Source organism: Podarcis raffonei, chromosome 6, assembly GCF_027172205.1.
Source record: "Podarcis raffonei isolate rPodRaf1 chromosome 6, rPodRaf1.pri, whole genome shotgun sequence".
Taxonomy (NCBI): Eukaryota; Metazoa; Chordata; class Lepidosauria; order Squamata; family Lacertidae; genus Podarcis; species Podarcis raffonei.
Window position 1 is genome coordinate 97990591 of NC_070607.1, and position 26714 is coordinate 98017304.

The 26714-nt window shown below is 49.1% G+C and overlaps 1 protein-coding gene across 1 annotated transcript in view; it reads left to right on the forward strand.

Annotated features, from left to right (window-relative positions):
- Positions 1-22078, forward strand: part of KIAA1755 (KIAA1755 ortholog) — a 36268-nt gene extending 14190 nt beyond the window's left edge. The window contains exons 4-14 of the mRNA XM_053394740.1: positions 202-381; positions 1029-1152; positions 4293-4386; positions 5778-5864; positions 13814-13930; positions 15331-15429; positions 16703-16851; positions 17637-17775; positions 18922-19047; positions 20129-20320; positions 20553-22078. Coding sequence (XP_053250715.1) covers positions 202-381; positions 1029-1152; positions 4293-4386; positions 5778-5864; positions 13814-13930; positions 15331-15429; positions 16703-16851; positions 17637-17775; positions 18922-19047; positions 20129-20320; positions 20553-21485 — 2240 coding nt within the window. The 3' untranslated portion in view covers positions 21486-22078. The remainder of the gene's footprint in view (positions 1-201; positions 382-1028; positions 1153-4292; positions 4387-5777; positions 5865-13813; positions 13931-15330; positions 15430-16702; positions 16852-17636; positions 17776-18921; positions 19048-20128; positions 20321-20552) is intronic.
- The last annotated feature ends 4636 nt before the right edge of the window (positions 22079-26714 follow it).

Consider the following 26714-nt stretch of genomic DNA (forward strand, 5'->3'; position numbering starts at 1 on the left):
CATCGCAGGGGGTTGGACTAGATGACCCTTAGATCCCTTCCCAGTCTAAGATTCTCTGATTTCAGGGCACACTGTGACCTGATTTGTGGGGTCTTCTTGGGTGGTCCTGATTTGTGATGGGTGTGTATCAACATAGATCATGGCGTTTGGGGACAACCCATCTCTGCTACTCTCTAACTTTCACCTCTTTCTCCTGGCCAGGTGACGTTGTGCTTTCAGAACTTCCAGCTCCCAAGAATGTGGAGAGTGTCGCCATTCCTACGTCCCCCGCAGATGTCCTGCTCAGAGAATCGCCTCCTCCGGGATCTGGCCCACAGGATCTGGCCCAGTGGGAGGCGCTCAGTCCTGAGCTTTTATCTTCTGGGATTGTATGTCTGCCAGGTACTGCAATAGTGCTGCAATAGTGCCGTCACCGTCTTCGCACGCAGCTGACCTCTTGCACAGCTCTCATTTGTACCAAAGACTGCAATGGGCCACTTTAAAAACATCTCAGGGTGATCTGGGCTTGGGGGGAACCACAGCTCACTGTATCCTGCAGTAGACTAATGCACCCCACTTCAGGAAACTGTTCCATTGGTCTGGAAAGCCTAGTACCTGAGAACTTTCTGGTGGCTCCTGCCCTGAGGTTGCAACCTTTCTAGCTATCCCCAAAGAAAGCGGACCATAATAAATAAATCCACATTTATATTTTTCTTCTATTGAATATAATAATGGGTGCCGCTAGACCAGGAGGGTTTTGAAAAGCAGGTGTGGGAATGCGAGAGCCAGTGGGGGTTGCAGTGTTGGGAGAGTCCTGGGTTCAAATCCTCCCACTCAGCCACGAAGCTCACTGGTTTTGACCTTGGGGGCAGCTACTGCCTCTTGGCCTGACCTACCTCACAGGGTTCTTGTGAGGATAAAATGGGGGAGAACCAAGTACACCACCTTGAACACCTTGGAGGAAAAGGTGGGGTATCAATGAACTAAGTCTCTCTCTCTCTTGGCATCTTATCACATTTATGGTCGCATTGACTTTCCTTTGACTCCAGGAAACGTGGATAAGCTTGGCAGACCCATCGTCCAGATCTGCAGCGGTGGCCCAGCGTGGCAAGCCCCGTGGTGTTCAGCCAGAGAAGTGGCACGCCTTCTCCTCTTCCTTTGCACCATGTCTAGGTCAGTCCCCCTCCTTCAGCGGCCGGCCAGCCGCCTGGGCCTCCCTTGTCAGTTCCTGTGATGGTCAATGAGAACGATGCTCAGGTCTCTTTCCTGCAGTCGTAGACAAATAACATCATAGAAGCGTCACGTTGGAAGGAGCCCCCGGGCTCACCTGCTCTGGTTGTCAGATACGATTGAAGGCATGAGGGTGTGGATGCAGATGTGAGTGGTTTGGCGGCGAGTGTTGCTCCGTTGGTGGTTGGGCATCAGGGCCAAACCCTGGGTAAAAGTAAAGGGACCCCTGACCATTAGGTCCAGTCATGGCTGACTCTGGGGTTGCGGCGCTCATCTCGCTTTATTGGCCGAGGGAGCCGGCGTACAGCTTCCGGGTCATGTGGCCAGCATGACTACGCCGCTTCTGGCGAACCAGAGCAGCACACGGAAATGCCATTTACCTTCCCGCTGGAGTGGTACCTATTTATCTACTTGCAACTTTGATGTGCTTTCGAACTGCTAGGTTGGCAGGAGCAGGGACCGAGCAACGGGAGCTCACCCCGTCATTGCGGGGATTTGAACCGCCAGCCTTCTGATCGGCAAGCCCTAGGCTCTGTGGTTTAACCCACAGCGCCACCAGCATGACTAAGCCGCGAACCACAGCAGTGCACGGAAACGCCGTTTACCTTCCCCCCAGAGCGGTATCTATTTATCTGCTTGCACTTTGACGTGCTTATGAACTGCTAGGTTGGCAGGAGCAGGGACCGAGCAACGGGAGCTCACCCCGTTGCGGGGATTCGAACCGCCGACCTTCTGATCGGCAAGTCCTAGGCTGTGTGGTTTAACCCACAGCACCACCCATGTCCCAAACTCTGGGTATCCCATGATCAAAGGGATCTGGGGCGGGGGGGCAGAGCCGAAGTCATTCCCCCAGACGGCGGTCCCTGCGGGGGTCGCCCTATTTTATGTAAGTCTCAGGAACCCCCGCCTGGATCGACCTACTCTTCACTTCCGATGAGCGGGCTGGATGTATTTAGATTGCCCCCTGCACAAGCCAAACCTCTTTCATCTGTATTCAATAGTTACAGCCCGTTTTGACCCCCAAAACCAGCCTCATTGGTCTCTTATTTATATGGGTTGGGGCAGGTTGGATTTGATTTAAATCAAATTGATTTAAATCAAATCAAGTCTTACTGACTAGTGATTTAAACCAAATTGATTTAAGTCACTAGTCAGTAAGACTTGATTTAAATCATTTTTCTTTTACAGAATGACTCATTCTTGCTGGTATCATCTTAATATTGACAACAAGAGAAATTTTTTTTTTGGAATAATAAATTTTCAGAGTTTTTTTGCAGTTATATCAAAAATTACTGATTTGGTTATACTGTTAGAAATACATAGACAGATAATTATGAAATTATTGTGAGGTTTAATAAGTCAACTGTTTATATTTGGACAACTTTTCTGCTGTACTTTATTAGGAGAAAAATAATGATTTCCTTAATAACAATTTAAACAATTTAACTAAAACAATAACATTATAGCATATGTATCCATGTTTGTTAACTGATGTGGATAAACAATTTTTTAAATAAAAAAACCCCTTAGACTCAAACTTATGAGTTTAGCACACGTGAAAATCTTAAAATAAATCCTTCTTTCCTGATGAATAGCCTTTGGACAATAATGTAACTTAAATAGAAAACTATCTTTAGAAAGATTTTTCCTCCAAAAGCATTTTTTTAAAAAAATCCAATTTAAATAATAATAAAAAATCATTGATTTTTATCCACCCTGGGTTGGGGTATGGGGAGCCTGGCGCCTGGTCCCGCAAGTCCCTGGCCCTCCAGATTTCAATCATAGAATTGTAGAGTTGCCCACCGCAGGCCCAGGGCCGAATTTAGGTTTGATGCGGCCCTCAGCTCCTGAAGGTAATGGGGCCCTTTATATGTCCAGCTGTCCTTTGTCAACAACAAATTGTCACTGTATCTAAAGCCATTTCCACATAACAAAATATGTATTTTATCAAAGTAATTGTTGAACTGAAATACAGTTAAGAAGAAGTATATTAATAGTGAAATAATTATTAAGCTCTAACTTAAAAATTTTTTTATTCATAACAAACTTAATAATGCAAACACATTGGCATTTGGCAATAGCAAAAGTTCCATTAGAAATACAATTTACAAAGACTCATAATCTTGTTTCTAGAAACTTGCTATAACATGAAATAATAATAGGTGTACATATATGATGCAAACTACTAATAATTATAAAGAGCAGAATGTAGGCACCCTGTATATATAAATGAGCAAACCAGTGATCTTTTAGGGAGCAGGCTAGCAGGCGAGGACCATTATTTACATCATAGGAGCCGACACAACACAAAACACTGTTGCTGTAGGTAGGTTTTATTTTATTGGTTTTTTATCTTATATTTTAGAAATGTACATTCAGTTGTTTTTTTCCTTTAATTTTTTTGGGGCCCCCAGGAGAGTGGAGCCCTAAGCTAGAGCTTGTTGAGCTTATACGTAAATTCGGCACTGCACAGGCCGCAAAATAGAGAGGGGGTCTGGCCCACTCCTTGAAAATCCAAAGGGTGTACAATTATATTCTGTTTCATTTAATTTTGTTTTGCTACTAACATAAAAATGGGGAATTCGTGGAAGGGAATTGGGGTCGACCTTAGAAAAAGATTTTTAAGAATAAGTACTGATGTATAAAGATTGAGGTTTATAAGTTAAAATTGGTTAATTAAAATGAATTAAAGAAAATAAGGTAAAGTTTGGGGACAAGAACTTGCTGAGCTAAAAATTGGAACTGGAATACAAGAAGGGGAGGTGTGGGGAAGTCAAGGAAATTGGTTATTGATAGTAAGAAATGCAAATTTTATGTGTTTTTAATTGTTTTTTTTTGTTTTTTCTTTTTTTTTTTTTGAAAATTTCAATAAATATTTATTTTAAAAAAAGAAAAAAAATTTTTCTGGGGGTGGCCCCCTTAGCTCCCCCTCCATAGAGCCAGAAAGTGCAACAATGTCAATCCTCCCGCAGCATCTCATGCAAGGACTCAAACTTGTTTTTTGAGTTTGCTTCTTCCACCATGGAGTAAAAACCATCCATTCCTCCAGACTCAGTTTTTCTGCATCTCTTTCCATCCAGCAGGAAGCAGTCGAAGGACACGGGGCTGGCACTTGTCATCAATGCCAGAAAGGAGATGCCCCCGCCCGCCCTCTCTGCTGCCCTCGGATCCGTCCAGGTAATCTCAGGTGGGTGGGAAAAATCCGGGGGGGGGGGGAGTTTGCAGGGAGCAGCTGGCTTTTTCACCCTAAGTCGCCCTAATGTCACAAACTGCAAGGAACGGCTCCTCACTGCCCTCATGTGGTGAAACAGAGGTACAGCAGATATTTTTTAAAATACTATAATAATAATAATGATTAAGGTAAAGGTAAAGGTACCCCTGCCCGTACGGGCCAGTCTTGACAGACTCTGGGGTTGTGCGCCCATCTCACTCTAGAGGCCGGGGGCCAGCGCTGTCCGCAGACACTTCCGGGTCACGTGGCCAGCGTGACAAGCTGCATCTGGCGAGCCAGCGCAGCACACGGAAACGCCGTTTACCTGCCCGCTATAAAGCGGTTCCTATTTATCTACTTGCACCCGGGGGTGCTTTCGAACTGCTAGGTTGGCAGGAGCTGGGACCGAGCAACGGGAGCGCACCCCGCTGCGGGGATTCAAACCGCCGACCATGCGATTGGCAAGTCCTAGGAGCTGAGGTTTTACCCACAGCGCCACCCACGTTAATAATAATGATTAAATGTATTTATATCCTGCCTTTCCCCCCAGACTCAAGGCGGCTTACACAAATTAAAACAGCACAAATAAAATGGAAAAAAGCTAAAAACAGATGAAGGATGATCATTAAAAAGTAATTAAATGGATAGAATTTAAGTAATATAAAAACAGGCATCCTGCACAATTTAAAGCAGCACAAATAAAATGGAAAAAGCTAAAAACACATGAAGGACGGTTGTTAAAAAGTTATTAAAAGGATATAATTAAAATAATATAAAAACAGATCTGTTAAGTACAGATAATACAAGCGTAACTTTCATGGGATGAGACCTGGGACTGAGTTTCTTCTTCCCTCTGTGAAGGATAATCATTTTGAATCACTTTTTACGATGAACAATTTCTATAAAACCAGAATGTAAATGCTTGTCTTCCTTCTCCCACACACAAACTATAGGCAAATTGCAGGAGACTGAGGAAGACAATGCAAACCTAATTTTATTTTGGTTTTATTTGTCACATTTATACCCCAGCTTTTCCTCCAAAGAGCTGAGTGTGGCCTGCAGGGCTCTCTTCCTCCTCATTTAACCCCCCCACACACAACAACCCCGGGAGGTTGGCTAGGCTGAGAGGCTGAGCTCCCGGGCTAAGCTGGGATTTGAACTCTGGTCTCTCCCAAGTCCCAGCCCAGCTCTCTAACCGCTGTGCCTCCCTGCCTCTAGAGAAACCAGGGACCGTATTCTGTGGGGATAACCGATAAAGGGCTGAATCAAGGTGGCTGGGAAACCCGGTTTGGGAAGCCAGCGAAAGGGAGGCTGGTGTTTGGTGAAATTTCATCCTAGATTCCCATTTTCCTTGCAGAAGACCCTGCCTGGCTCCATCCATGCTGTTTTCCTGCTGGCAGAGAAGGAGGCAGCCTCACATTTGGAGAAGCTACCTGGCGTGCAGGTGAGTCCCAGAGCATTGTGTTATTTTGATGCTGAAATATACTCAGAGTCGAGTGTGAATTTCATGCTCTTTTTTCAGCTCCTAGTAGCAATGAATGAAACTTTCCCCAAAACGTCTAGCTATATATACATTATTTACACAATGGGCCCTGCGTGATTGGCTAATTCCGGGCTGCTCCTGTAGGCCAATCAGGTTGCGGATTCACCTCCTCCAGAAGCCTGATTGGGTGCTCCTGCAGGCCAATCAGGTCGCTGATTCACTTCCACCTGGAGCTGGATTGGGTGGCTCCTGCAGACCAATCAGACTGCTTCATTCTGGATCCTATGGTTCTAGGATTCAGCTCAGTACATAACAGATGGGCTCTCCTCTCTCTCCTCCATCCTGCACTGCTAACATCATTTCCCCCAAGACAGCGACGGACCTGATCTCCTGTGTTGCTCATTCTGCTTTCTCAGCTCCCCCCTCACACCTTCATGCAGTCAGCCTCATTTGCAGCCTGTTGTAAGTGAAAGAAATCAAGAAATCAAGCGAAAGAAACCAACAGGTGCAGCTTCCCCCATCTGCTGCGAAACGCTTCACCTGTTGAACTTCTTCCCATCCAAGACTTTGCTGAGTGCCCTCCGAGGTCCGTGTAGCCTGGCGTTCTGCCAGGCCCCTAAGGAACCAGATGCAGCCTATGCCTTAAATATTGACTTGTTTCCCGTGCTGTAAGCATCCTATCACTGCCATGGGACGTCCCCATGGCACCCCATTTCCCCCCACCCCGAATCCGTCCAGTCTGTGCCCTCCGTTCCGCTCCTGCCCTCTCCCCTCTCCCAGCCCAGATAATGACTCCGATTCTGCTTTGCCCTATTGAGTTCCCGCGGCAAATCCATCTCTCTCTCTCCCAATTATAGCTCCGCAGGCCAGACTTGGGCATTAAGATAATAATTCAGCCCTGGGAAGGTTTCGCTGCTCTTTTATGAATGCTGCTTGGTTTAATTAATAGAATGAGAAATCTCAATGAGCTTGATAAACCGCCTCTGCTGCCAGTGATTAAAATACCCTCGGCTCCCCGTGTGTGTCTAGAAAGGACCTCAGGGAGGCTGCCGTTTCCAGCTTGGCACAACGATGGATGGCGGGAGCCCCTCTCTGCTCCCTCCCCACGTCCCAGACTCTTTCCTGTTTCACGCTAACTAGACTGCACAGGCTTTGCCAACCTGCTGGGAATAATGGAAATCCCTTTTTAACGCAGCACATCGTTAAACTGTGGAACTCACTCCCACTGGAAGCAGCCATGGCCAACAACCAGGAGTGCTTGAAAGGAGGATTAGACAAATTTGTGGTGGAGAGGGCTACCAATGGCTACTAGCCAGAAGGGCTGTGCTTTGCGCATGCACATGCAGGGCTCTCCTCATGTGCTCCAGATGTTTTTGAACCACAACTCCCATCAGCCCCTGCTCACTGTGGCTGGAGGGAGTTGTAGTAAAAACATCTGGAGGGCGTCAGGTTGGTGAAGACTGAACTGGACCTAAAATGGGCTGGGGGGGAAATGAGCCGAGTATAAACACTGAAAATCTTGATTTTACACCAGCCCTCTCCTCCTCCAATTTTTATACTTCTGGGCCTTTTACTATTGTGCCTGAAAATATTTGATGTTGTTGTTGTTTTTATTTTTTAAAATATTTTTATTATCAATTTCAGCATAACATAATTTCAAAACATACCATGTTCATTATTCCCCCCTTGCCCCCACCCTCCATCAAACCCTCCCCCCGAAACTTCCCTCAGCTCCTCTCTCTGATTTCTCAGCACATATTATTCTCTGCATGTTATAAAATTGTACATATCCTTACATTATCTATCTATCATCTATCTATCTATCTATCTATCTATCTATCTATCTATCTATCATCTATCTGTCAGGGAACTGCCATCGGAACAAGAGGAGGAGGAGGGGCTCCACGACGATGCTGGAGAGGGGCCAAGTAGGGAGAGAGGCAGGTTTCCTGTTGGGGAAGAAATTCAGCGCGACACCAGGGATGGAGGGGGGCCAATGGGGGAAGCGGAGAGCAGGCTCAGAGACTCTTCACTGGACACCAGCGGAGAGAGCACAGGTCCTCCGCTACCCACGCCCACCCTGTGCAGAAGGCTTCCGCGCAGGGAGGCTAGGAGGAGACTGGGCGTCAAACAACTTTTATGTTGGAAAAGGTTGAAGAAACGCCCAGTGTCGGATTCTGCCAGCGACTGAACAGCCACGAAGTGAGGGGCTGTCCAGTCAGGAAAGGTTTAACCAGGTCACCTAGCCAGGAGTGGCGGCAACTTACGCATGAGCAACCCCATAACCATTAGAGCAATCCGACAGTCCCTGAAGTTGCTTGTGCGCAGCGACAGGCAGGCAGCACCATGAGCCAAACCGGGGGAGCAGGCGCCACGGAGCAGGCAGCTGGAGTGCAAAATCTGGTGGAGAGGAACCGAGATTTGGAACAGCATGTAGCTCTGCTGACGGCGTGGCTAGAAGAAAGGCGGGCGCAGGATGGACAGGTCAGAACCACCCCCGTCGCAAGGAAGGTACCGGGACTGGTACATAAGTTTGGGGGGAAGCCCCAAGACTATAACGCGTTCCGGACGGAAATAGAGTACGCTTTGGAACTGCAGCATAATGACTTTGCTGATGATGGGGAGAGGGTCGCATATGTTATTGGGCATCTACAGGATGGCGCCCGGGAATGGGTCAGGCCCCTAATGGCGATGCAAAACACTGCCTTGAAGGACCTTAGGAAATTTTTTGGCGCGATGGATACAATGTACTCCAGCCAAGTGGAGCAAAATGTGACTCGCCGGGAACTGATGGGGTGCAAGCAGGGGAACCAATCAGTTAGAGAGTACTGGTCGCGTTTTGCGATGTTGATCCACCGGCTCGGGTGGGATCTAGACTCGGAGCCCATTCAAATGTTGTTTGAGGAGGGGTTGTCCCCAACGGTGAAGGACGAGCTTTCCTGCGCGCCCCGCCCGCAGTCGATGGATCAGCTGACCAAAGCTGTGCTTGCGATTGGAGTACGCCAGGAAGCGCGGGCGGAGGAGAAGCACAGAGGGAGAGGGGAACGTTGCCATGACTACCGCATTCCTGAAATGCCGAGGCAGTCTCCCCAGCCGGCTGAGCCAATGGAGATAGATGGAGCGCACGCGCGCGCGAGGTTTCAAACTCCGGTGAAGGTCGCAAAAAGGAGGGAAAGGATTGGAAAACCACCAAGAAGTGTTTCCTCTGCCAACAGCCAGGACATTTTGCCAGGGTCTGCCCTCAAAGAAAGGCCTGGCAAGGAATGGTGGGAGCCGCTGGTGAGGGGGAGGAGGAGGAAAATGGGCAGGCGCAGGGAAACGCCAGCGCTTGGCTGCCGATCAGCGGGCACAGCAGCCAGGCCAGCAACTAATAGAAGTGCCCCAGCCAGACCCCCCCAAGGCAGCAATAGCCATAGAAGTGGTGCTAGAACTCCCAAATGGGCACCCAGTCAAGGTTAAGGCGCTGCTGGATTCAGGCAGCTCCTGCAATTTCTTTAGCAAGGACTTCGCTCTGGCACACCAACTCCACCTGCTGCCCCTGGATTTCCCCTTGCAAGTGACCACCATCGATGGCAGAGAACTTCTGGGAGGGAAAGTGACGCACCAGACCCCACCAATGAGAATGAGGGTTTCCAGGCACACGGAGACCGTTGCCTTTCACGTAGCTACACTGGCAGGACCCCCAATAATACTGGGAATGAGCTGGCTGTCACTACATGATCCAGTAGTGGCATGGCATCAGCGGACAGTCACCTTTGGGTCAGCTTACTGCTTGGAACATTGCATGGGGGGGGGGAACCCCAAGGATGACAGTGGCCAGGGTGGCGGGAATGGCGGTGGAGCCAAAAGGGAAGGTGCCACCCCAATATGCTGACCTGCAGGAGGTCTTCAGCGAGAGGGAGGCAGATAGACTACCCCCCCATAGGCCCTTTGACTGCCAAATCAACCTACTCCCAGGGGCTCAGCTGCCAGTGGGTAAACTGTATGCCATGTTGCAGGAGTTGCGGGGATTTATTGACAAGAACTTGAAAAGAGGTTTCATAAGAGAATCAAAGGCGGTGGGGGGCAGTCCGGTGTTCTTTGTGGACAAAAAGGATACTAATCAGCCCAGGCTCGTTGTGGACTACCGGGGCGTCAAACTGGTGTCAGAACCCGTGACCTTCCCAATGCCCAGGATTGACGACATTTTAACACGGGTGAGGCAGGGGAAATTTTTTACCAAGCTGGACCTCAGGGGGGCATACAATTTGATCAGGATGAGGGAGGGGGGACGAATGGAAAACCACCATGTTCACCCCCCTAGGAGCCTTCGAATACCTAGTTATGCCATTCAGATTACAGTCCAGCTCCGCCTGCTTTCAAGCTTTCATGCACCACGAGTTGGGGTCCCTGCTGTACAAAAACTGCGTAGCCTTCTTGGACGACGTCTTAATTTATTCTGACAATGAGAAGCAACATGTCAAAGACGTCAGGGAGGTGCTAAAGAGACTGCAGAAGCACCAGTTGTGGGTCAAGCTGGAAAAATGCCAATTTCACACAAGGGAGGTCGAGTTTCTGGGGTACAAGTTGTCAGACAAGGGTCTAGCTATGGACCCCAGCAAGGTACAGGCGGTACTGGAATGGAAGGCCCCCAAGACCCGGAAGGACGTGCAGAGGTTCCTAGGGTTCAGCAACTTCTACAGGAAGTTCATCAAGAACTTCGCTCATTTAACAGCACCCATCACAGACTGTCTCAGCAGCAAAAATAAGTTCGTCTGGACGGAAGGGGCCCAGCGATCCTTTGAAAGCCTGAAGAAAGCGTTTGCATCGGAAGAGCAACTCCTGCACGTGGATCTGGAGAAGCCCATGAGGCTAGAGACCGACGCGTCAGACAGGGCCATAGGAGTCGTACTTTTGCAGCCCGGAACCCAGCAAGAGTGGAGGCCGTGCGCCTTTTTCTCGAGGAAGCTGAACAAGTCAGAGCAGAACTACACGGTGTATGACCGTGAACTGCTAGCTATCTATGCAGCGTTTCGCCGGTGGAGACATCTGTTGATAGGGGCGCGGCACAAGATCCAGGTTTGCACGGATCACAAGAACTTGGAGTACTGGAGGACTGTGCGAGTACTCAACCAGAGACAGATTCGATGGGCACAAGAGTTCTCCAAGTTTTCCTTCGAGATCCGGTATGTGCCGGGAGCGGAGAATGTTAGAGCCGATGCTCTCTCCCGGAAGCCGGAGTACATGGAAGGAGAGGGACCGCCGGAAGCCCGACACGTGTTCCCCGAGGACAGATGGGTGTGTGGGGGAGTGTTGGTTGGGAAACGAGAACTGGCCGGTCTCACCAGGGACGACAAGTTCGCCCAAACTAAAATCAGGGCACTACGGGAAGGAAGGGAAAACCAGGGAGAATTTGAGGAAAAGGAAGGGGTACTGTACTATAAGGGAGCGCTGTACGTACCGGGGGAGACATTGAGGGGAAGGGTACTCAAACAACTCCACGACAACCCAACAGCAGGGCACTTTGGTCAGCACAAGACCATGCTGCTTGTCACCAGGCAGTTCTGGTGGCCAAGGGTAAGGGAAGATGTACGGGAGTACGTACGGGGGTGCGACCGCTGCCAGAGGGCAAAGGGGGAGAGGGCGGCACCTGCAGGGCTACTGGAACCCTTACCCACACCGGGAAGACCCTGGGAGGCGGTCTCCATAGATTTTATGACTGATTTGCCCAAATCAAGAGGGAAGACAGCAGTCATGGTAGTAGTCGACCTACTGACAAAAATGTGCCATTTTATAGCTTGCTCGCATGCGGTGACGGCAGAGGAAATGGCCAGATTGTTTGTAGATCACATATTCAGGTTGCATGGGGCTCCCTCGAGGGTCATCTCAGATCGCGGGAAACAATTTACTTCAAGGTTCTGGAGGAAGCTCATGAGCTTGCTGCAGGTCGAGGTGGGGTTCTCGACGGCGAGACACCCGGAAACCAACGGACAAGCGGAACGAGCGAACAGTATACTCCAGCAATACCTACGCTGCTACGTCAGTGAGAGACAGAACGATTGGGTAGAGAAACTAGCGCTGGCTGAATTTGCATACAACAACGCTGAACACGTGTCCACGGGAATGAGCCCATTCATGGCCAATTATGGGTGTCACCCCAGGGCCTTCCCAGGGAGAGGGGAGGAAGGGTGGAGCGTACCTGCAGCAGAGCAGTTTGTGGAAGAAATGGAGGCCTTGCACCAGCAACTCCAGATGAATTTGGAGAGGGCCAAAGAAATTTACAAGAGGCAGGCAGACAACCACCGTCGGGAAGGGGAGACCATACGGGTGGGGGACCGGGTGTGGTTGTCAACCCGAGGGTTACCCTTTAAGGGAGGGTGCAAGAAGTTGCAGCCGAGGCGGCTGGGACCTTTTGAGGTAACACAGCAGGTGAACCCCGTGGCATTTAGGCTCAAGCTGCCTGACAGCATGAAGTTACACCCGGTGTTCCATAGGTCCCTACTCTCTCCGTACAGGGAGGGGCGGGAATTCCCGGGACGGGAGGGGGAAGTCACCACACACCCGCAAGTAGAGGAGAAAGAACACCACAACCAAGCCACGGAAATACTCGATTCCAGGTGGCGGGGGCGCAAGGTAGAGTACTTGGTCGCTTGGGAGGGAGAACCCCGGTCCGAAGACACGTGGGTTCCTGCGGAGGCAATCAATGACGGGTATCTAGTGGAAGAGTTCCACAGTCGGTTCCCACGCAAACCAAAACCACCAGCGAGATTCTGGGAGGAGCAATTTGGCACCACCGACGACGAGGAGGAGTTCGAGGGTTTTCCTGACTCCGAAGAGGAGGGAGGAGAAGCGTCGGAGAGGGAGGATTCAGACTGGGAGGCCCACCCCGCGAGGAGAGATCAGAGAGGGTGGGAAGCGGGTTTTGAATCCTCTGAGGATGGCGACAGCTCCTTCCGAGGATTTCCCGCATTGTCGGCCGAGGACAGGGACGAAGTTGGATCCAGAGGTCAGGCCGGGGGTGGAGGGGGTTCTGGGGGGGGGAGATGGATGTCAGGGAACTGCCATCGGAACTAGAGGAGGAGGCGAGGCTCCACAGCGATGCTGGAGAGGGGCCAAGTAGGGAGAGAGGCAGGTTTCCTGTTGGGGAAGAAATTCAGCGCGACACCAGGGATGGAGGGGGGCCAATGGGGGAAGCGGAGAGCAGGCTCCAGGACTCTTCACTGGACACCAGCGGAGAGAGCACAGGTCCTCCGCTACCCATGCCCACCCTGCGCAGAAGGCTTCCGCGCAGGGAGGCTAGGAGGAGACTGGGCGTCAAACAACTTTTGTGTTGGAGAAGGTTGAAGAAACGCCCACTGTCGGATTCTGCCAGCGACTGAACAGCCACGAAGTGAGGGGCTGTCCAGCCAGGAAAGGTTTAACCAGGCCACCTACCCAGGAGTGGCGGCAACTTACGCACGAGCAACCCCATAACCATTAGACTATCTATTATCTATCTATCTATCTATCTATCTATCTATCTATCTATCTATCTATCATATTATCAAGCAATAAGTTTGTGTATGTTTATTCAAAACCTGCCAAGGAGTCCAGTTCATTTTGTTGTCTTGTTAGATAATTTGCAAAAAGCTCTCATTCTTCCTTAAAGTCCCAGTTGTCCTTGTTCCGCAGTTTGTATGTCAGTTTAGCCAGTTCTGCATAACTCATCCATTTTTCTTGCCGCTGTTCTTTCGTTGGGATTTCCTCATTCTTCCATCCTTGTGCTAGTTGTTGTTGTTTTTAAAACAACTCTGGCTGATAATTCTGCTCAGTCTTTTGAAAATGTGTATTTTATATACTTTGTTGTTTTGAAATTTGTGTTAGCTGACTTGTTCTGTTAAACGGGACTCATTTTATAAAGAAATATTGACGCTGTGGTGTCGCCCCTGCAGATGGAGGTGCTGAGCTCCCTGAAGGCCCTGGGGCGGCACGTCGACAGCAGCCAGCTGACCCCGGCCCTGGAGGGCCACTTCCCCTACTGCCACAGCGAGTGGGTCCAATACTTCCAGGTGCCTATTGTTGCAGTGGACGTTGCTACCTTCCTCTTTCCCCTTTCTCCGCCTGATCCTTTTGCATCGCTCAAGACTTCAGGGCTGCTTCTGCAGCTAGCAGGGAAACACCACACCTTTTAAATATTTGGAACAGTGGGAAAGGCTCTGGTGGATAGATATTAGGTTCACCACTTGCTACAGCATAAAAGAGAATTTCAAGAAAATGTTTTTCACGTGGTACCTAACACCATCAAAGCTTGCCAAAATTTATAAACAGAAGTCTAATTTATGTTGGAAATACAGTGGTACCTCAGGATGCGAACGGGATCCGTTCCAGAGCCTCGTTTGCTTCCTGAAGCAAATGCAGCCCGCGAAACCCAGAAGTAACACGCTCCGTTACTTCTGGGTCATCATGGAGCGTAAACTGAAAACTCTCAACCGGAAGCATATTTAACTCGAGGTATGACTGTATGGAAAAATGGAAGGAACATTGTTCCATATCTGGTGGAGCTGCGACAAAAACCAAGACCTACTGGGGTATGATTCATGAAGAACTCAAAAAAATGTTTAAAACATCTTTACAAAAGAAACCAGAGGCATATTTATTAGGCTTATTGGGAAAAGATATACCATAGGGGGGGGGGGAAAGGAATTTTCTTATATGCTACAGCAGCTGCCAGGATAGTATATGCCAGCGAATGGAAGAGCAAACCAATACCCACAAAAAAAGACTGGCTATACAAACTAAGTCAATTTATAGAAATGGCAAAGCTAACTGCATACATGAGAAGACAGGCAAACCAAAAACTCAGATCAGAATGGCAATGTTTTGAAGAATACATGGACAAACACTGCTCAAGAAAGAGTATGTTGATATGCTTAGATTAAAGGAGTAAAGTAGAAAATATTAATTAGGAATGTCATAATGAGATCAACATTTAAAAGTTAAAAATTGCAACAATAGCATCAAATCTATAAGATAAGGAGGTTGAGCTGTTGGGGGGGTGTCAAAGGGTGTGGTGCTGGGAAGATATGGGGATGGGAAGTATTTATGTGTTTATGTATATAAATAGTAGCCTTATTTTTGTATGTCTTTGTAGGGTGCATTTCTTTTTCTGTATTACTAAAATTTAATTTAAAAATTAATTGGGGGGGGGGGAGAGAATACCCATCCTCCAGCCTGCAGGCCTCTGCTGCATCATCAGAGTCGACTGTCAGTCTGCTCAGCTTCTGAGGCGATGGGCACCATCTTGTTCTTTGCTGCAGGCGCAAAGCCAGCTTTGACCTCTCTGATCCCACCCTCCTATATCTCCCTGCCTCAGTTTCCTGCTTCTTGCCCTCTCCTAACCATGTGTCACAACTTTTTATTTGGGGTTATTTTATCTGACCGGCTGCCTGCCTGTGCTTCCTCCCCCTAGAAGATGCACCAGTTTGTGACCGACCTCAAAAAGGCCTCCGAATTGTTGCAGAACACCACCCAAGAACTGGAAAAGGGGGGCAGACTGAAGACCCTGCAGGTAACACCTCCTCCTCCTGTGTGTGTCCCCCCCCCCCCAGGACATCAAGGAAGCTTTGGGCTTGGTTTTTTACACGTTAGGACCTCAAGAAATGCAGCTCAATGATTTTTCCTTGCACAACGAATTGTTTCCCCTCCCTGCTGAGTGCTTCCAAAATCTACTCCGGAGTTGAGTTTGGGGGAAAGTGCAGGGGGTAGGGAAAAGGGAGAAATTCCCACAGCATTAGCGCTGACCCTTTTACTAGCGCAATAGGGAGAGCCAATGGTGTGATACAGTCCTTTGCCATGAGAAAAGGACTGTGTTTTCCTCCAGATGAGAGCTGTGATGGCTTCATTTGTGGTCTGTCCCGAAGGTGAGCTGCCTGTCGCACAGAGCTTACAACGGTGTGGAACATAGCTGTCAACCGTCCCTTATTTGGTGGGAAAGTCCCTTATCCCAGCGCTGTGTCCCGCTGCTATCCCTTATTGATGATGTCCCTTAAATTTCCCAGGTTTCAAAGGAAGCAGCTCCTCTCCCTCCCTCCCTCCCTGCCGGCCAGGGAGGAGGGAGGCGCCAACTGGGTTGCTTGGCTGCGTTGCTCACCCAATAAGGAGTCTAAGAATGACTGGGGGGTGGAGCTTGCATGCCTTGTGCCGATCAAATCGGCCATGTTGCCTGGGGACTCGCCTTTGCTCAGCGCTTCCCAGCGGAGAGGTGACGGTGGTTTCCCTTGCTGCATCCCCTTTGCCGGGTTGCTGCGCTGTGGGAACCACCGCTTGAGGCTTCGTTTGGCTGCTGGCTGGGCTTTCTGCCTTTGGCTTGGAGGGGCTTAGAAGTTGAACATACCTGTGCTCTGAAAATCCCTTATTTTGGCTGCTGATCCCTTATTTTCAAGGCTGCTGGTCCCTTATTTTCAAATCTGTAAGTTGACAGCTATGGTGTAGAATAATTCCATCAATGCCGTTTTATTTCATTCAGAATAATCTAAGAAGTGCTCTGCCTAGTTCAAGAATTGCCAGCCTGGTGCAGGCTGGCAGGGGCTGATGGGAGTTGCATTCCTGAGGGCACCAGGTTGGCAAAGGGGCCCCCAGTTCATTTCCATTTTGTTCTCAACAGCAGTAAACCAAAAGCTTCTGGGAAATTCACAAAGACAGCTTCTCCCCAGCCCCAATTTGTCTCCAGCAGCTAGTATTCCAAGGTAGACAGCCTCTGCCCATGGAGGTTTTCTTGAGCTTTGAGGGCTAACGGCCATTGACAGGCCTGGATGTGGCTAATGTGGGCCATTGTTCCGCAGGAAGTGGAGCATCAAATGGAGAGGCACCAGCTGCTGATGCAGAAGGTCTTGTGCAATGTGCAGCTGGTGAGCTTGCAGAGGGAAGGTGGGGCCACGCTGGCGAAACTGAGGAAGGAGGCGGCCCGGCTCAGCTTCTCCCCCAACGTCCGGTATGAAGGCAAGGGGGGAGCTCTGGCTTCCTCAAGGCCATCTCTGGGTCTGGGGGAGAAAAGTCACCTCCTTGCAACCTGATTCGGGTTACTGCAGTTCCTTTCGCTTCCACAGTTTTCCAATCTCAAATTCAATTTCTCCACATTTCCTTTATTTAAAAGTTCTTGTTGAAATTTTTTAAAAAATCATAATTTTTATTGAGTTTTCCATATTTCATTACATTTTCATTACATTAATCCATGACTTAAAACATTGCTCACACAAAGCATCGACTTCCTTCCCTCCCTCTTTCTGACTTCCAAACATCTTTTACCAATTTTTCGCATTTCTATAGCCACTTTTTTACCTTATATCTATCTTTTAACATTCACTTCCTTATATGTAAATCAGCTCCGTATTTTCACATTACCAAACATTTCAGCTCAGACCTACAAACGTTTTCAAATGTTTACAGTTTCCTTTCATATAAAATATAAATTTGCTCCAGTCCTTTTGCAACAGCTCGTCACGCCAATTCCGCATCTTCCCCGTCAGCTTTGCCAACTCCACATATTCAACCATCTTTATCTGCCAATCTTCCAGTGTAGGAAGTTCCTGCTGCTTCCATTTCTGGGCCAGAAGTATTCTTGTGGCCATTGTGGCATACATGAACAAATTTACATCTTTTTTTGGAATTTCCTCACCAATTAACCCAGTTCTTGTTGAAATTCTTCAGCGCTTTTATACAAATTGCACCTTTTTTTTTAAAAAAGCACCTTCCCTAACGTGCCCTTCTCTTCGCTAGGAGCAGCATCGACCGGGCTCTGACCCTCTACAACCTGGTGGAGGAGAAAGTCCACATGCTGGTCACCAAATCCAATGGCTGCCTGGAGCACCTGGAATTTCTGCTGAAGATTCGACAGCTGGAGGCGGAGTTTGGCAAGGTCAGCAAGGACCCCCCGCCCCAGCCAAGTGGTACCCACCCAAGGTTGCCCAACCACGGCTGTGCCTGCCCGACCCAAATGGCTGGGAATGGCCAGTAGTCACAGAACTTCAGAGTTGGAAGGGGCCCAAAGAATCATTTACCCAACCCCCTGCAAGAGAATACTGTATTTTGCACTCCATAAGACACACCTAGTTTTTAGAGGGGAAAGCAAGAAAAAAAATATTCTGCACAGAGCATGTAAGCAGCTCTTGCTTTTCTTGCTTTAAAGCAAGCAAAGCCAGAGCCGCTTACATGGCTTCTCTCTCACTTTGCTTGCCCATCCCTCCTCCCGCCTTGCTGTAAAGCGCGGCGACGCCGGAGCAAGAAGAGGGGGAGGAGACACCGGAACAGGTGCTTTGCTTGCTTTACAGTGAGGCAGGAGGAGGGATGGGCAAGCAAAGTGAGAGCCGCGCAAAGCGGGACAGAAGCCACATAAGCGGCTCTCGCTTTGCTTGCTCCTGTCCGTCCCTCCTCCTGCCTCGCTGTGAAACCAGCAGAGCAAGAGTCACTGACAGGCTCTGCGCAGCTCTCGCTTGCGCAGAGCGTGTCAGCAGCTCTTGCTCTGCTGGCTTCACAGTGAGTGACGGACAGGAGCCGTGGCTCCGGTTGCGGAGGCATCCCTCAGCTCACGACTACAGCGGCAGCTGAGGGATCCCTCTGCCATCCAGTGCATTCGCTCCATAAGACACACAGACATTTCCCCTTGCTTTTCAGGAGGAGAAAAGTGTGTCTTATGGAGCGAAAAATACGGTATTTGGCAGGATTTGATTCTGCCTTCTGTCGCCTCTGCCGGGATGGTTGAGGGTGGGAGGGTGAAGAGAAGCTCAGGATTGTGAGACCGTTCCACCGCCGAACAGCTCTTACTGTCAGAAAGTTCTTCCTTGCGATCAGGGATCAGTTCCTGGCATCTCCCCTGCCTGAACCCCTGGAAAGCGGCTGTCAGTCAGAGCTGACAGCACACAGCTAGGTCGTCTCAAGCGAGTTTTCCTCTGTTCCTAAGATCTGGGCTCCTTGACTGGGGAGTCGGAAATTTTCCCTGGAGGAGGTTCCTTCCAAGAAGCCGCCTCTTGCGTCCCGCTGCTAAAACCTTGGCTTCTTCACACAGCTCAGTTTGTGGTTCGATGAAGAAGGCGAGTCGGCGCTGCATGAAGCAGGGTCTGCAGCCGAGGGCAGCCCGGAGGCGGCCCAAGAGTCCCACCAGCGGTTCAAGGAATTCTTCAAAGAAGCCTCGGTACGTTGGCCGAATCTTCCTGCTGCCTGCTTTGCACCGGAAACGCACACTGGGAAAACTGGGCAAGATCTGCGCCAGAAGAGTCAGACTTCCAATATTTTTAAAAAGCATTTATTTATCTATTTTGCTGCAGTTATATTCCACCATTTTCTTCAAGGTGGGTGTCTCCCTCCTCACTTAATCCCCACAAGAACCCTACGAGGTAGGACAGGCTGACAGGCAGCGACTGGTCCAAAAGGTCAACCAGTGAGCTTCATGGCCAAGTGGGAATTTGAACCCTGGTCTCTCTGGGATGCTAGCCCAGCCTCTAGCCACTATATCACACTGGCCATTTTAGGTGCATTTTATTTTAATGTTTGATGTTTTACTATGTTCTATATATGTTGGAAGCCGCCCAGAGTAATTGGGGCAACACAGCCAGATGGGCTGGGTATAAATAATAAAATTATGTTTATTTTTATTACGTTATTTTAAAAAGAAGAATCACAAAAGGTTTAAGATAATTCTGTCAGCTATTCACTTGCCAACCTTAGAGATATGGGAGGAATGTGAATCCGTTTGCATTTAAAGGTAAACATTCCTAATTCACACTTTCCAAAACGATACGTAAACCAGAAGGCAGCCACCCATTGAAACCTGCACCTCTTTGAATTTTGCAATGCAGTTCTTCACCCAAGTAACGTGCAGAAAATGCAGAAATGATGCATAAACACACATATAATAATGAAAATAAGATGCAAAAATGTGAACATAAGAACGTAAAAGGGGCTGTGCATTTTGGTGCAAATTTATCCAAATATGCACCGGTTAATATGCAATTTCTCCTACATGCACATTTTTGCAGACAATTTTTTCTCTGTTAGAATGCCTCTGCAAGTTGGAGGCAGCGATGCTTCTGAATCCCAGTTACTGGAAACTGCAGGAGGGACGAGATCCTGCGCTCAGATGCTGCTTGCAGGTTGCCCCTAATGGGCCCCTCGTCGGCCACTGTGAGAACAGGAGGTGGGACCAGATGGGCCACTGGCCTCATCCAGCACACTCTCCTTATGTTCTTCAAGTCTGTCCTTCCTTCCCCTGTTAGGTCCACTACAACCGGGGTCTGTCTCTGTCCAAGGAGGCCAGCAAGGTCCAGGGGTCCAGGTTCCCAGAGACGGAGGCCTTTGAGGCAGCGAAAAGGGCTTTCCAGGCCAAGCTGACCATGTTCTACATGGAGATGGAGAGGAAAGGTGCTGAGCTGGAGACACTCCTGGACCTCTACAAGTTCTGTGACAAGGTGAATGTCCCACAAGCTGAAGGAAATGAGGGAGGGAGGTTGGGTGTGTGGGTGTGTGAAGGGGACTGGAACAAGGAAGGGGAAATCTTTAAGGCAGATAGGACCTTTCCGTTCTCCTTGGGACATGGGGCATATCTGCTACCACCAATTATAGGAAGGATGAGAAAATGGGCCAGGATGAAGCCCTGGAAGGAGCAAGTAAGAATGGTTGTCCTGTGTTTTTGCCTCCAAGGTCACGCAGTTTAACCTGGACTGCCAGCGCCACCAGGCCACTTGGATCTGCAGAGAGGAGGAGCCCAAGAGCATCCAAGCCCAGCGAGATATGGAGGATGCCCTCCAGAAGCTCTCCAGGGAGTTCTCCACTGAGACCTTCCAGCAGATGAAGGTGCAGGCTTCCAGCGTGCGCAGCAAGAGGGGTCTAGCCGTGTGGAACGAAGCCTTGGAGAGGTGCCAGGAAGCCAGGCAGCTCCTCGAAGATGCCCTTGCCAGGTCCAAGGAGGCTCGGGAAGGAGGTGCAGAAGATTCGGATCCCGTCCCAGCTACCAAACCCCCAGGGGAAGATGTCTGCTTAGATGGAGCATCAACAGAAGCTGAGAAAACAGAGCATGACAGAAGGACCCAAGATATGGGTGGAACTGGCGTCCATGACAAGGCTTCCCAAGAGGTCCCCTCATGTGGTGGTGGGATGCTGAAGGGTGTGAAGGCCAGCGAAGAGGCCTACCTTGCTTCGTTGGATGTTATTCTGGAATGTGGGGGCCCCGAGGCTCAGGCAGACCCAGGCGAAGAAGCCCCCGGAAGCGCCCACGTGACAAGACAGGACTGCCCTCCACCAACCCTCCCCTGTGCCTCTTCCCCCAACACCAAGAAGGTGCCAGCCCCCTACGAGAGCCTCCCTTCCACCAAGCAGCCTGGCCTCTCCATGCCCACCAGAGGCCAACGCAGCAGGAAGAGAGAGGTGGCCCAGTACTTCCAGCTCTCCAGGCACGGGAGTTTTTCCTCCGAAGACGCAGATTCCCAAAGCTCCACCGAAGACGCTCTGAGCTCGAGTGTCACCTTGCCCATGGAATCGTCCAAAGGAGCCTGGACTCAGGAGAAGGCACTGGGGATTCTCTATCTGGAGAATCACAGCACAGGCAGTCTGACGGACGCAACGGCCACCCAGTGAGACCAGGGGACCATCCTGGGTGCTGCCAGGCCGGGCCTTCTGCACCCATTTTTTTTGATGCTGGATACATTCCTGGGTGCTCCACTGCCCCATGTCTCAAAGGGAAAGCCTTTATCGTTGCCGTTTGTTGCTGGACATTGCTAAGAGTTCTTCCTGTTGCTGGTATGTAGCTCTGTTTGGGCAGGAGGCTACCCACCCCCAAAGCCAGCCATCATTTCCTATTGTGGTTTGCATGGAGCAGATGCGATGGAAGACGGTCGCTTTCAGGGCGGAGAGAGTCTGTCCTGTTCCCATCTCAGTCCACCAGTTCCATTAGGAACCTGGTTAGTAACTGGCTAGCAAACCCTCCCCCTGCCCTGGGCAGGAGGCCACACTTCTGCATGGCAATACAGTCCTACTGATGCTGCATGTCCCAAAGCCGTCGTGCATTTGAACCCTCAAGTATCTGAGGGCTCTGTCCTTGCAGCCAAAGGGTGAGGGGTCAAGTCCCTGCAATGACTATCGCTTAGAGTCTCACGGTGGCATTCAGGGTTGATGTTTAATACCTTGGTCCTCTGCAGAAACAGAGAGCAGAATGGAAGTTCGTACCTGGAAACATCATTTCCCCCCCAGCTGATTCAAGAACTGAGAGCTGTGCAAATGACTCTGCCCCTGGGACTCAGCAGCTCTCCCCAAATGTTTATTTTCACCATTGTTAATCAAAGGACCCAAACACCCGTTCTGCAATGCTTCCCCAGACGCCCGTTCAGAGTGAAAATGAGACAGCGCTTGGGCTGCTTTCTGTGCCTCACAGAAATCCAGAGGCTGCAGAAGACGTGACAAGAAACTCCTCCTCCTTCTCCCCCTCCCCTCCTCCCCCCTTCTTCTTCTTCTTCCTCCTCCTCCTCCTCCTCTTCTTCTTCTTTTCCTCCTCCTCCTCCTTCTCCTCTATCATCTCCATCTTCTAGTGGAAAGTCCCATATTTTTCACTCTACAAGACGCACCAGACCACAAGACACACCTAGTTTTTGGAGCAGGAAAACAAGAAAAAAAAAATTCTGAATCTCAGAAGCCAGAACAGCAAGAGGGATCGCTGTGCAGTGAAAGCAGCAATCCCTCTTGCTGTTCTGGCTTCTGGGATAGCTGCGCAGCCTGCATTCGCTTCATAAGACGCACACACATTTCCCCTTACTTTTTAGGAGGGAAAAAGTGAGTCTTATAGAGCGAAAAATACGGTAGCTTCAAAACCTGCAGCCAGGAACAGAAAAGTAGCCGGGGTGAAGGACCTCATCATTTGCCCTGTGGCCTATTAGCCCCCCCCCCACAGAGCTCCTTTTCTGTTCCCACATCTTCTTCCATGCAGGTAAAGAAATAAGAAACCGGGAGCTTGAGATGGGGAGGGGGGAATAGCCATCAGAACCAGAGCAAAGGAGGGGAGGACCTCCCTGCCCCCCCCGGCCCTCTCCTGATTCCCTGATTCCCCCCTGCAGACCGATTTCTGTGGGCCTGGCACACCTGGGCATCCCATGCTCACCAAGGTCTCCTAGAACGGAGCGGCTCCCAACATTGGAATCACGGACTCAAGTTCATCCATTTTGTTGAATTGATTGAACTGAATACTTATAATGGGATTTTGAATAAATGTGCAATTAACAGTTTTGAATTTTATTGTGTTCTTATCTTCCTTAGTGAGTCGTGTAAACCGCTGTTCTGAACAATGCTTTCTATAGTGTTGGGGGCTGGGGAGAGGCTTATAGAACTGAAGGGGCAGCGGCTCAGAAAGGTTTGAGAACCCCTGTCCCCGAATAAACATTCTTGCTTCGGGGGAATTCATCTGCCCTCCTTGATCTTTCACAGAGCCTGCTTATTCAGCATTCATTTCTGATTTTTTTGAAGATAGAGTCTAGATGACATTGAGCCAAGCAAATGCTATCGGACACCGCTCAGGGGTTTCCTCATCACTTCCCTTATCGGAGAAAAAAAATTGCAAGCTTTTGGAGAAACGGGCTTGTGCAAAACCTCCAGATTAACTTTGATTGTGCAACCTGGATTTGCCAGAATGTGACCGAATCTCTCTCTGCCCCCCCCCCGTCCCAAAGAGGAACAGTCTGGAAAGACCCAGAGCAAGGATGTCAGAAATCCCAGCTGCAAATACCCAAAAGCTTTAGACTGCAGCCTCCAGGTGGGCTATCAGAGCAAAGAGGGATGGGAGGTGGGTGGCTTTTGCAGAAAAGGACGGGGAGCAGATCTATTAGATCATCTGTTTTTTTGGATCTGATCCCTTCTGTCTGCAATGAGGCAGAGCTGGGCAGTTTTTCTAAGCATGGGGCCTTCCCACACGCTCGCTTTCCAAACAGCTGCAAGTGATCTCTGCATCCCTCTTTACCGCTCTTTCTCAGTGCCAAAATTTCCTTCCCACTTCTGGAGACAAGCAGGGCTCTTCGTGAGAAAGGAGATCCAGGCAGGGAAAGGCGCAGGAGACTTGATTTGTCCTTCAAGCTGAGAAGCAGGAGCCCAGGCAGGCAGGCTACAGCTCTGCTGCTCTGCAACACCTTGCGGGATCCAGACTGGGCCCAGGACCTCTGTATGCTTGTAGCTGTGCAAAAAGTGAAACTGCAGAGTGTGGAGGAAAGAGCGGAAAGGACAAAAGTAGGGAGGCTGTCTTGAAAACTCACGCTCTCTCTTAGGACTTCTTGTTGTTTAGTTGTTTAGTCGTGTCCGCCTCTTCGTGACCCCCTGGACCAGAGCACGCCAGGCACTCCTGTCTTCCACTGCCTCCCGCAGTTTGGTCAAACTCATGCTGGTAGCTTCAAGAACACTGTCCCACCATCTCGTCCTCTGTCGTCCCCTTCTCCTTGGGCCCTCCATCTTTCCCAACATCAGGGTCTTCATTTTCTAGGATTATGCATTATGTTCCCCAGTCAAAAGCACAAACTTAAAACCATGGAGAGACCTGGTCTGAAAAGAGACATTGGATTCTTATCTCATTATACATGATACAGCTGTTTTGTTTTGCATGTTGTTATATATTGAAATAAAAATTGAAATAAAAAAAATTAAGGTATATATATATATATATATATATATATATATATATATATATATATATTAAATGTTCACAAATGTATCAAGCAAACATGTATGTAAATTTATAAACCACATGTCTGAAGCAGCACAGGAAAGCAGTCCTGGAACCATTTTGACTCCCAGACTGACCCAATGTTCTCTCTGCAAGGAGGGAGGGGGTGAGGGAACCTTCCCATTGTCTCAGGAACTGGGAAATCACCATCTCAAAGGAATGGGCAGACTACCAGGAAAGGCAATCAGATAAGGCATTGTCAGATAACCTGGCAGACAGGAAAAACAACAGCATTCAAATTTCTGTTGTAGACCACCTTTTCTGTGATGTAGGTATGATGTATGGAGGGGTGGTCTTGAGCTCCAGGGAAGGCAATTTAACACGTCTATATAAGGGCGAACACACCTTGGTTCTGGGTCCTCTTCCCTCCTGCGTGTGGTGAGGGGAGCCCCCTGTTGCAGCAGTTCGATAAAGATCAGGCTTACAAGCTGCTTTGCTTCTCAATATTCTCTGGTTGGCCTCTGTTCTTTTCTCCGACCGATGGAGAACCTGCAAAGGACTTTATAAGGGCTCTTGTGTCCCCCATAAGGGAATAAGGGCAGATTTTCATTTATTACCGTACTGAGCTTGGATCCTAGAACAATAGGCAAGTAGGATCCCTGAATGCAACAACCTGATTGGCCGGCAGGAGGGAAGCAGAATCAGCCAATCAGACAGAAACCATTGTGTAAATAATGTACATAAAGCCTGAGGTATGTGTGTGGGGGTGTGAGGATTTGACTCTCTCCCTGTTTTACGAGCTGCAATAAAGAGCATGAATCACTACGCGACTCTGAGTCTATTTCACATATTGATTTTTAAAAATGTGAATTGGGTGGTTTCTCATTAAACTACAAACAAAATTGAATCCCCTCCCCATCCCTTGTGGGGTGTGGGTGTGGAAGGTGCACTTTCCACAATGTTGCTGCTATTTGTACTAAATCCGTGTGTGCAAAGAGACCCTCGTTTGCAAACATGAGAGTGGACTTGCAAGTGTTTGAAAGAGAAACACATTGTAAAATCTGCAGCCTTTGTGTTGCTCTGGTGTGGGGCAACCCCACATTCTTGTGCTGGGGGGGGAATGCATGTCAGGAAGGTGTGTCAGCTAGCATAGGCAAACTCCAGCCCTCCAGATGTTTTGGAACTACAATTCCCATCATCCTTTGCTAACAGGATCAGTGGCCAGGGATGATGGGAATTGTAGTCTCAGAACATCTAGAGGGCCGGAGTTTGCCTATGCTCACTCTAGCTCACACACCTTCCTGACATGCATCCTCCCCCTGCAAGCACAAGAATGTGGCGGTTGTTTTCCTGTCCATGGAATGCAATAGAGGCTTTGCTTCTCCACCAAGTTCTGGCCTCCCCCCCACCCCCCAAGACTGAAAGTACTGTAAAAGGTGAAAGTTCTTCCCACATATATATATATATATATATATATATATATATATATATATATATTTAGAGGAAAGGAGGTTTTGCAATCCCTTCCCGCATGACGGAAAGCAGAAGCTGCGGAGTGGCTTTCGGAAGGCAGCAGTGACCGAGGTGAAAGGGATTCAGAAATCGGTGTCTTTGAAACAGCAGCTGAAATCTGAGGAAGGGGGTTCCTCCAGTTCTCAGGGGGAAATCGACCCATGCCAGGGCCTTCTCGGTTGTGGCCCCCTCTCTATGGAATGCATCAACTTCAGTGCTGAAGGTTGCTAAAAGACTTTGTGAGGGTGTGAACCATTTGTTTTGGGGAAGTATTTTCTACTCGTGGCTTGGCTTTATTTGTTAGGACATTTTTAATTTCCAGTGCAAATGTATTAAGGAAAAAACAGCAGGGAAAATCCACATTTGACAGCACATTTAACTACACAAGAGAAACCACATCAGTGCATCTACCTGAGCTTCTGTTGGAGGTCAACAGATGCCATCCAAATATCCAAATACATATCTGGATGAAGCTGGTGTTTATAAAAAGTGTGCCCAAACGTAGCAAGGGCGTTCAGGTCTTCAGAACATTGTATAATAGGCTCCAAGTTTCTTATGTGACCCTAAGGGCTCAGAGAGGCTGGTGGCAGCTGCTCACAACCTTGGGATGCCCTCCCCAGAGAATAATAATAATAATAATAATAATAATAATAATAATA